This window comes from Eulemur rufifrons, chromosome 4 (assembly GCF_041146395.1).
Source record: "Eulemur rufifrons isolate Redbay chromosome 4, OSU_ERuf_1, whole genome shotgun sequence".
NCBI classification, from domain to species: domain Eukaryota; kingdom Metazoa; phylum Chordata; class Mammalia; order Primates; family Lemuridae; genus Eulemur; species Eulemur rufifrons.
In genome coordinates, this window is record NC_090986.1 from 6,376,335 (window position 1) to 6,387,929 (window position 11,595).

At 35.4% G+C, this 11,595-nt stretch overlaps 1 protein-coding gene across 1 annotated transcript; it reads left to right on the forward strand.

Annotated features, from left to right (window-relative positions):
* Positions 1-9,839: 9,839 nt before the first annotated feature.
* Positions 9,840-10,799, forward strand: LOC138382394 (olfactory receptor 2AJ1-like). The gene has a single exon (XM_069466917.1). The coding sequence runs from the start codon at positions 9,840-9,842 to the stop codon at positions 10,797-10,799; it is 960 nt and encodes a 319-aa protein (XP_069323018.1).
* The last annotated feature ends 796 nt before the right edge of the window (positions 10,800-11,595 follow it).

Genomic DNA, 11,595 nt, shown 5'->3' on the forward strand with positions numbered 1-11,595 from the left:
GGCCGTCCCCTTGAGACATGGCCCATCATGTTGCCCTATTAAAGAGTGGCTGTTTTCTCTCTCCGAAGCCACATGCACAGGACTTTGAGTTGGATAGGTGTCTTCCATGCTTTCCCTTGCTGCTTCCAAACCACTTACCCCCTCTCAGCTCAGCTGAAGGAAATGGCTGAATGGAGCATGGTCTAATGCTTCTCAGTCACTCTCAAGGATGTGACATTCAGCACACATCTGAATGGCACGAGCAATAGCCAGATACCACGAGAGAGGAAGGGGTATTGGAGCGTAGTGTGTTAAATGTGAAATGCCCTGGCTAGAATGTCCTGTGTAGCATGGAACTGGTGAGGTGAAACGTGGAGGAAGATGAGGGCTTAGGAAGGACTTCAGGGGTCAGGTCACGTAGGGAGGTGCAGGTCTTGATCAGGGTGCACTAGGCAACGCCTGCAGTCAAATCCCTTATCGGGAAGTGGCAGAGAGTCATATGACCATAAACAGCTCAACTGTAGATTAAACTCGATGTCCTGGCAGAGCTGTCTGGTTCTGACTGGGTGAGAGTCAGCCTCTCTACAGAGAACAAGGAAGTCTTCATGGAGGAGAGATTTACATGCAAAATATTGGCGAATGGAGAACTTGAAGCCCTTAGAAGTGTTGAGGAAGACTGTGTATGTGGAAGAAAGACTGCAAATTATGAAGAAGATGCAAGGCAAGTGCATTTATACAAATATAAATAATTCAGTTTTACTAGAAATGGGAACTAAAAGTAGGTAAATTTTATGGAATTTTTATATTAAGAAAATAAGACCCAGCAGAGTGTTTGCAAACTGTGTTTCGGAAAGAATAATCTAGAAGTAGAAATAAAGCATATTTATATGGAGAGAAATTAGAAGCAGACAATTAATTGAATTGTTTTTTTTTATTTCAGCATATTAGGGGGGTACAAAAGTTTAGGTTACGTATATTGCCCTTGTCTCCCCCTCCCCACCCTGAGTCAGAGCTTCAAGCATGTCCATCCCCTAGATGATGAGCATTCCATTCATTATGTATGTATACACCCATCCCCTCCCCCCCACATCTGCCTAACACCCGATTAATGTTATTCCTAAATGTGTTCTTAGGTGATGATCAGTGAAACCAATTTGATGGTGAGTACATGTGTTGTTTATAATTGTTGTTATTAATATTATAATATTTTCTATTTATATCCTATAAAAGTGGGTACTGCCAGGTGTGGTGGCTCACACCTGTAATCCTAGCACTTTGGCAGGGCAAGGCGGGGAGATCCCTGGAGGCCAGGCATTCAAGACCAGCCTGAGCAACATAGTGAGACACTGTCACTACAAGAAATAGAAAAAATGGCCACGCTGCTTGGCACGTGCCATGCCTGTAGTCCCTGCTACTCAAGAGGCTGAGGCAGGAGGATCACTTGAGACAAGAAGTTTGAGGCTGCAGTGAGCTATGATGACAAACACTGCACTCTAGCAAAGGCAATGGAGTAAGACCCTATCTCAAAATAAAAATAAAAAAAAAAAGGAAGGGCTAATCATGTTGAGTAAAGCACACCAGAATTGTAGTAGATGTAAGACTCCCCAAATTTAAAATCTAGTGGAAGTGTTAAGGGTAGCAAACAATTATTACAAACTACCTCACTAGTTTTCTCTTCCCCGATCAATTTACTTGCCTAATTTAGTGACTTCTTTCTCATTAACACTTTCCTACTATAAATTCTGATTACAAAAATGTACAGCATTGTGGTATATTTATATATATGTATAAGGTACCGAAGTGAATTTAATAAGTAATAACATTAAGATGTGCTGGTAGTAGGCTAGATTCACTGAAATTAATTTAATAAAGTACGTTTAATAGTAAAATTGTATTTAGATAAATGAAGTACCATTTGAAGTTATTTGAAATAGCATAAAAGAAATATAAACTTATCTTTAACACACAATTTTAATTTTGATTTAAATATAGCAAATTAGAAACTCAACGGTATTTACTCCATTACTTTTACTAATAAAAACTGAGAAGTAATCTAAATGTAACAAGCGTAATTGTTAACTAAATTATTGTACATCAAGTTGAAATTTACTGTATTAAAAAGCAATAATCCAAAAGTCTTTTATTAATGGGGATAGTAAAGGGTTTGTCTGTTGCCAGTGAAGAAGTTGTGTTGGTCCACTTCTTACATGGCCCGGATTGTGGCCTCTGAAAGCATTCTATTTCTTCACTGTGCTCTTTTAACCTTGGCATTGCCCTTGACATTGAAGTTTCTTTCCTTGTCCATAACCCTCATTGCCTGTTTGATCTGTAGGGGAAATTGAATTTGTACAGTGATACACAGAATCTATAGCCTAATTCCTGCTAATGCAATCTCAGTGGTCTAGAGAGTTACTTACAGTTCTAGAATTCAGAACAGTATCAACTAGATTTAGGTTTCCTTTGGCAATACAGGTGCTTCAAATATAAAGTTGGCATCTAGCCATTTCCATGAGAGAGCACTATCAGCCAACATCTGGTGCCAAGGTAGAGTCTCTAATCTCTTGGTTCTTCCCAACTTCAATCACTTATCACTGCATTGAGGACATTTTCAACAATAGGCTTGAGTGGGAACAAACTTAGCTTGATTTCTTAAGCAAGGTGGCTATTGGCTATAAGACAACTCTCAAAGGAAAGTGCTTGAGTAGTTTTTGAGCCATGTAGTCCTTTCCTTGTAAGGCTGGCACTCCACATCTACTACTTACAGATGCTTCCATTTTAGCACAAACACAGCTGATGTTTGCAGTCCTGCAAGGCTGCTATGTATGAGACTTGGGTGACATCTATTTTATGTTTCAGGCAGAGAAATCTTTTATCAGCAAAGCCCATTTCCTCAGCTCTGCTGACTCTGACTTGGTTTCAGCTCACATTTGCTGGACTTTGCTCTACTTTCTATGGTAGAGCAGGTAATAGAGTTAACAAATAACTTGCAAACTCCCACACAAGACATTTCCCTAGCTTCTCAAAATCACCTGAGTATTTGCTTTTAATTGCATCCACTATTAAAAGGAAATCGTTTTTTAAACACCATCACTAGAAGTTATTTACTGCATAAGAGAGAATTCAATTGTGTTATCAGCAAGAGAGACCTGGTAGGTAGGAATGTAAAGATAGAATAAGATTTTTTAAAAAATATTTGATTGACTCATACTAATTGTATAAATTTATGGGGTACAGGGTGCTACTTTGATATAATCAATGTGGAATAATCAAATCAGTCAAATCATAATTAGAATATTCATCACCTCAAACATTTATCATTTTGGGGGGTTTGTTGAGAACATTCAAAATCCTCTCTTGCAGCTATTTGAAAATATACAATAAATCATGGTTAACTATTGTTGCCCTAGATTGTTAGAGAACAACAGGACATATTCCTCCAGTCTAGCTGTAACTTTGCACTCATGGAGCATCCTCTCTATACCTCCCTCACCTCCCTCCATTTCCCAGCCCTAGTGACCATATTCTGCTCTCTAGTTTTATGAGATCAACTTTTTTTAGCTTCTGCATATGAGTGAGACAATGTGATATTTATCTTGCTGTGCCCAGCTTTTGTCATTTAAGATAATGTTCTCCAGTCTCATCCATGTTGTCACAAATGACAGGATTTCATCCCTTTTTGTGGCAGATTAGTGTTCCACTGAATATACGTAGTACATTTTCTTTATGCATTCATCTTTTGATGGACACTTAGGTTGATTCCATGTCTGGGCCATTGTGAGTACTGTTGCAATAGACATTGAGGTGCACATATCTCTTAGATGTACTAACTCCATACTTGTTTTCATAATAGCTGTATTAATTTACATTCCCGCCAACAGTGTGTAAGAGTCCCCTTGTCCCTGTGTCCTGACCTGCACTGGGTATTTTTTGTCCTTTTTGATAATAACTATTCTAACTAGGGTGAGATGATATATCATTGTGGTTTTGATTTGCATTTCCCTGATTATTAGTGATGTTGAACATTTTTTTCATATACTTGGCCATTTGTATGTCTTTTTTTTTTTTTGAGAAATGTCTATGTATATCATTTACCCACTTTTGAATCAGATTATTGTTTTTATTTTTGCTATTTAATTGTTTGAGTTTCTTGCATATCTTATATATGAATCCCTTGTCAGATAGTTTGCAAATATTTTCTCCCATTCTGCAGGTTGTCTTTTCACTCTGTTGATTGTTTCCTTTGCTGTGCAGAATCTTTTTAGTTTAATATAATCCCATTTGTCTATTTTTATTTTGTTACCTGTGCTTTTGAGGTCTTATAGCTAAGATCATTTTCCTAAACCAACATCCTGAAGCACACAAGGATCATTTTTAACTTGTTCATAGGAAGGAAGAGTTGATTTTGACAGAGGGGGGCAGCTTTTGTGACTCACGATCAATAGGAAATTGTCTGGTGGCTCATAGCTTTCTGTTCCAGAATCTCTTGGTTTGGTCCCTGTGAAACTGTTCCAGGAAGATATCAGACACGTACATTCCATATCCATATGCAAAACACCAGGATGAAGGAAGTAAGAAGGGCATGTGTCCTCAGTCTCCATCATTCATGTGTTGTAATTTTCCAGATTTTACCCAGTCAGCCACACTCTACTGGATTCAAGAAGTGATAAATAGTGTGTAATTGTACATCAGTGGTGCTGAGTCCACACAGTTTCTGTTCAATTGAAAGAGAAAGACAAAATGGATGTGTTAGAGCCACTGTGGCCACACATGGAACATAGTTGATAAGAAAGAATAAATCAGAGAATGTACTTACTAGGTGGAATGTGTAGGAAATGTTGAAATGTGCATAAAAATGGGCAGAGATAGAAGTCAAGAATGATTTTCTGATTTCTGACTTGGACAATTACACATGGTGGTATCATTTGCTGTTTAGGGTACATGAGCAAATTAATGTGTGATATGATGATTTGGTGCCACTGTGAGACTCTAATCAAAGGATTCCCTTAAACTGGGGTGACAGCAACAAGGGACAGATATATGGTCACTCTACAATGAGTCTGTGGGGTTGAAAAGTTAGAAGGGCAAAAAAGGATGAATTAAAACATCAGATGGTTAGTATGGAATGGAATTTTAAGCAGCTCACGTTATAGATTTCAGAGCATCACCTTGCTATTTAATACATTTGTAGGTTCATATGGGTGAGGAAGCCAACCTAAACATTCTCATTCAATGTGGTGAGTTTCTTTCCTCCCCAGGGAGCTTAATGAACCAGTTTTACTGGACAGTGAGTACAAAATGTTCTTCTGATCCACCTCATTAAATTGCACTTTGGTTTGTCTTAGTTTATATTCTATTATATCCTGAAACTCTTTTCTTCTCACTCTCATGCTTCTCTCTCTCTCACTCCTTCTAATTTTTCTCTGCTCTCTCTCTGTTATATAATAGCTTAAATGTATATTTAAGAAATACATAAATCTTTATTTAATAGAAATTCATTTCAGATATAATGTTATATCTGATTGGTGTTTTATATGTAGATAAGGCACAAAATAAAATATTTTTAGGGAACTATTTGCATGCAGTTTTCTTATTTATCTCTATTCAAAGCACTAGGAAATAGTTTCTATTGCTATTTCATTAATTATTTGAGCCAATACACACCAATGCCTAGGAAAGGTGATTTGTATTATATATATGTATATACACACCCACATTACATATTGATTACTTTAACAAACTAATGATTTCATTCCATTTATATTTAGGTCAATTTAGTGTTTGACTTTTACCTCTCACATGAAATTCCATTGTAGTTGAGTGAATAACCAGTAAGAACAATAATTTTTTTTTAAATCAGTTGGTCACCAATCCAATAACTCTGATATTTGAAGTTTTTAAAATAGAGCTATAATTATTATATCAGGTAGGTCATTCATATCACAGGTTTATGTAATGTTCAAAAAATAAAAATGCTATTCTCATATAGTATAAAATATAAGTATGCAATCAGACTTAATTTTCTCTAGTGGTTCATTTCAAATATTTTTCAATATAAATATTTTCAGACAGAAGTGATTTGGTGATATTTTTTGTCTGGCACTTGTCTTGTAGTCCAAAATTTAATATAAAGAAATAATGTAGGAGCAAATAAATAACTGCTTAACATATGAATACTTATTCATATAAATATTAATGAATAATTGATCTCTAGATAAATCAAAAATTAAAGAAACACGCTGTAGGCTTTCTCTATGTAATGTAAGATCTTGTAGATAAATGAAAAAGTAATTTTTACTTGAACTAAGTCTGTTAATGGTCCTATAGTATATTTTAAGAACCTTCCTAAATATGAAGTGACCAACAGGATTTGAGTGTAGTGCAGTCAATGAGTGAAGGGCACAACAGGAGACTGGGATGTGGCTGTGTCTGTAGCTGGTAAATGATTTCACAGCAGGTGTGAATTCAATGGAACATGTGCACAGTAACCAGTTAGGATTAGCTGGATTCACTTATGGGATTATATATATTAAGTCTGAAGTAGTTCCTCTGAAAAAATCATGCAATTTGTCTATTTATACAAATTAGTAGGATTAATTGGCTAAATAATTTAGGGAAGCCTAAGTTATTGTTCCTAAGTGAAGACATTTTTAGATATAAGAAATCTCACAACACCCCCGGCCTTCCCCACAAATATCAGATCAAATACAGTTACCACTTGAAAGAAATGTGATGTGTCTGAAAAAAATAACTATGGTCTATTCCTTTCTTTGTATTAAACTTTCTTGTATGAAGAGATCTACATGATTGACACTGGTGTCATTCTGTATTTCCTTCTCCATAAACACAATCTGTGTTTTCTCAAATTTAAGTGGGTATTTTAAACTCACATAGTTTATGTGGAGAATAATGCACACGGTTAAATTTCAGACTGGATTTATTGATTGCTTCTTCCAAATGAGAAAACTTTACATCCACAAACACATAGACAGATTTTTTGAAAATATAGTAAGAATTTCCTAAAAACCACAGATCCATCACCTATTGAGAAATGTAAGGCTTACAACCATGTGAATGGCATGTTCTCTGATTAGCCTCCAAGCTTTTAGAACAGAGATGGGTGTAAAGTGTATGTTACATTTTCCTCCAACATTTAGCATTATTAACAAGCTATACTTGGAGCTAGGTAGGTGAAAACAGGCTTTACCTTGAGAAAGTGTTGTATATACGTGGAAGAGGCTATATATGATATATGACATGTTTTCTCCATCTTAAAACATGGAATTAAGATGCTCATTACTTGAACATATGTCTTTGCATTCAAGTGTAGATTTCATTGAAAATCCAAATGTTTCTGGATGGCATAGATAATACCCTTTAATTAATTATTCCTGCATCACGGAGTATATTTCAGATCTCTGATTGATTAGTTAGGCAAACAGTCATCAAAAAGGTTGTAGAAATTTCAGGTGCCTCCGGGAAGTGGACAGAAGGTGTTAGAAGTAACATGATGAGGGAGATAAGAAATAAATTAGGAATTTCTTCCAATACCTGAAGAGAAAATACAGATATTAGTAGACAATATAAACTCTATAACTATGTAAAGGCAAGTAAGAAATGCAGAAAAGGAAGAATTGATGCATAGTTGAAAATATCTGGACATCAGAGGTCAAGAAAATAAGTGAATCATTCTTGTAACAAGCAACTGAGATCGATGGTGGGCCAGAGAGTCTGCTAAGAATTGAGGATTCAGTAGTAAATGGACATGGGATGACTATAATAGGTAAATTATTAATTAAAAAAGAAAAAAACAGAAGGAAGATAGGATTCTAGAGACCAGGGAAAAGTTAACGCCTTTGGATACAGATATAGTGAATTTAAGTTGTCAGTACTATTCATTGATTTTGGAAATTTATTTATGAATAGCTTATGAGAAGCCCTACTCTAACCTGAATCTTTGTCTCTCATCAAAAGTTATGGAGATATGGGGTCAAAACAGTGAAGAATAATTACATAAAAATCTGGAAATCTCATTTAGGAGCTGAAATTTTAAAATTCTTGAAAGTATAGCAAGCTACTGTTAATATTCAAGGGGAGGACCTGTGGTCCCAGCTACTCGGGAGGCTGAGGCAGGAGGATTGCTTGAGCCTAGGAGTTTGAGGTGGCTGTGAGCTATGCTGATACCATGGCACTCACCTTAGCTTAGCCCAGGCAACAAAGGGAGACTCTGTCTCAAAAAAATAATGATAATAATAAAAATAAAAATCATCAATATGCCATCAGTGGCATGACTAGTACATTTACTCTACAAAAGTGAAAATCTAAACTTTGTTTGTTTTTGCTTTTTTTATTGGTATAAATTCAAAGGGTACAAGTACTGTTTTGTTACATGGATATATTGCATGTGAAGTCTGGGCTTTTAGTGTGCCCATCACTTGAATAATGTACATTGTCCACATTAAGTAATTCCTCATCTGTCACCCCTCACACCCTCCCTCCCTTCAGAGTCTCCAGTGTCTATTATTCCACTCCTTACGCCCATGTGTATACCTTATTTAGCTCCCACTGATAAGTGAGAACATTTGGTATTTGGCTTTCTGTTTGCAAGTTATTTCACTTAAGATAATGGCCTCCAGTTCCACTCATGTTGCTGGAAAATATATGATTTCTGAGCTCATTTTATTCAAACTTATAAATAGTTGTTCATAAGATGGAAAATAATTTTTTATGTTTGTTGTTTTTCTTTGATAATCGTACCATTTATTGAAAGACAGAAACTTGATTGAAGTATTCATAAATTTTACTATTTATATTTTAATATGTGCAGGCATGTTGTATTCATTTAGTTATTTACCTCAAGGGAAATATACATAAAGAAGATCTACAAATAACTATAATATAAACATTTAAGTAACCACTATCCAAATATAAACAATAATATTAACACCTACAATTCCCCACATATAGAACTAATAAATTATGATTCAATTTCTATAAGTTTGGAAAACAAGAAAAGTATAATATATTCTGAAAGATGCATTGTAGATGCTGACAAAATAGATATTTTATTTTTTATATTTAAGATATAGATGATGTTTCAGATTATAAACATATATTGTTTTTTATCATAATATTTTATTGCTTATTTTGGAAAGCCTTGGTATCATACATTTCATTTTCTATAAGTTTAATCTAATTGAACAGTGCATTAGGGAGAAAATTAAGTTCCATGCTCTGTTGATTTCATGCATGTATTCAACAAACATTACTGAGCATGTGCTATATACTAGCCACTCTTCTAGGCCATTGACTTATACCAGTGAACAGAACAAAGATCTCCCATTGTGAAGTTAAAATTCTGGCGGAGAGTGACAATGAACAATAAATATAACTCATATGTTTATTATTTAACATCCTAGAAGGTGAAAAGTCATATGCAAATAAAGAAAATGAAATAGAGTAAGGAGGACCAGGAAAGTTGGGGTTCAAGTGGGAGCATTAAGATTTTTAGAAGTATGTGTAGGAGCAGGCACACCCTTGAAGGTGATGTTTGAGAACATACGGGACTTGAGTAAAGTACATGGAAGTCATTAAGATTTGGGGACTCCACATGGAGCCAAGGGCCCCTTGATATACTGAATATGAATATCATTTGTTGATTAGAACAAATAAATGCCCATCTTGTAAAGACACACCCACTCTGAAAAGAGACTAAGAGTCTTTCGAAGTCAATTACAAAATATGCATCACTAACTCTCATTTTATTATGCAGATACATGTAAATGAAATTGATATTTTTCTTCTTTTTCTGTTTATTAACATTTGTTTATTAATTCTTTTTAGGTAAAAAAGGAGAATCCATGATGGGACATAAGAATCAAACTTCTAGCAGTGATTTCACGCTTTTGGGATTGTTCTCTTCTTCCCAAACAAGTCTGGTCTCCTTTTTGTTTATATTTGTCATTTTTGTTGTGGCTGTAGCAGAAAACACACTCATGATCCTCCTTATCCGCAGTGACTCTCGACTCCATACTCCAATGTACTTCCTGCTCAGCCATCTCTCCTCTATGGATATCTTACATATTTCCAACATTGTTCCCAAAATGCTTGCTAACTTTATGTCAGGCAGCAGAACTATTTCATTTGCAGGTTGTGGATTCCAGGTATTTCTGTCGCTCACCCTCCTGGGTGGCGAGTGCCTCCTCCTGGCTGCGATGTCCTGTGATCGCTATGTAGCCATCTGCCACCCACTGCGCTATGCGATCCTCATGGACGACTCCCTCAGCATTGTCATGGCTGGAGGGTCCTGGCTTGTTGGGACCCTCAACTCCATAGTTCACACGGCTTACGTGCTCCACTTTCCCTTCTGTGGCTCTAGGACCATTGATCACTTTTTCTGTGAAGTCCCTGCCATGCTGAAGTTGTCCTGTGTAGACACATTGGGCTACGAACGAGGAGTTTACGTAAGTGGCATCATTTTCCTGCTGATCCCTTTCTCCCTGATCTCTGCTTCTTATGTCCAGATCCTCCTTACTGTCCTCCAAATGAAATCATCAGAGGCACGGAAAAAGTCATTCTCCACTTGTTCCTTCCACATGATTGTGGTCATAATGTACTATGGGCCATTTATTTTTACATATATGAGACCTAAACCATACCACACTCCAGGCCAGGACAAGTTCCTGGCAATATTCTATACGATCCTCACACCCACACTCAACCCTGTAATCTATAGCTTTAGGAATAAAGATGTTCTGGGGGCAATGAAAAATATAATCAAAAGTAACCTTCTGCATAAAGAAATCAATAGGGAAAATGCCTGAATTGTGTGTTCTATTTCTATATTCAATACCTAGAGGATGTTTATTATTAGTTTTTCCAGGAAGCTAATCAAAGTTTCTACCTTGCCACACATGTGGAAAGATGTGACCATTTTGAAAACTTTGTTAATAATAAAGTCATCACATGTAGATTTTGTAAACACATGTTATTCGTTCTGTGGTACCCATTATAATCAACACACTTTAGGAGGTAAAAGATGACCCAGGGCTTCCTATTTCATCCTACTTCATCTTACATCTAAGATTGTAAGAATTTATAGGAATATTTTATAAAATACAGTCGCATACCCAATATATAAGAAACCTGAATCTATATGACTTCTGTATTTCTATAAAGCCTTATAAAATTATATTGGTAACAATCATTTATCAAAAATCCATAATCTTAAAATATTTATTACTCTTTGGTTTGTCTTGACACATTTGTTTAGCAAAGTAAGTAAGTATACACAGACGTATGTACATATATACACTGTGGTAAAGTTGAGTTATACTATGCTAGAAGCAATTATACAATATTAGGTAAGAATGTCATAAAAATTGTCTTATTTCATATATACATGTATATATGTACACATAGAAGAAAATATTTCTATTGAGAATGCAATTAAATAATTTTATTAATAGTAAAAACTAGAATACCACATTTTAATGAGTTGAACATTCAAGTTAATTTTATTATAGCATATTACCTATTTTACATTAAATAAATATCATTAAATACTTAAACATAACTATGAAGATATTATAGGAAGATTTTTCATGGGTGAAAAGTCAT

Coding starts and splice junctions, on each gene's coding strand:
- LOC138382394 (XM_069466917.1), top strand. CDS start 9,840: ATGGGACATAAGAATCAAACTTCTAGCAGTGATTTCACGCTTTTGGGA.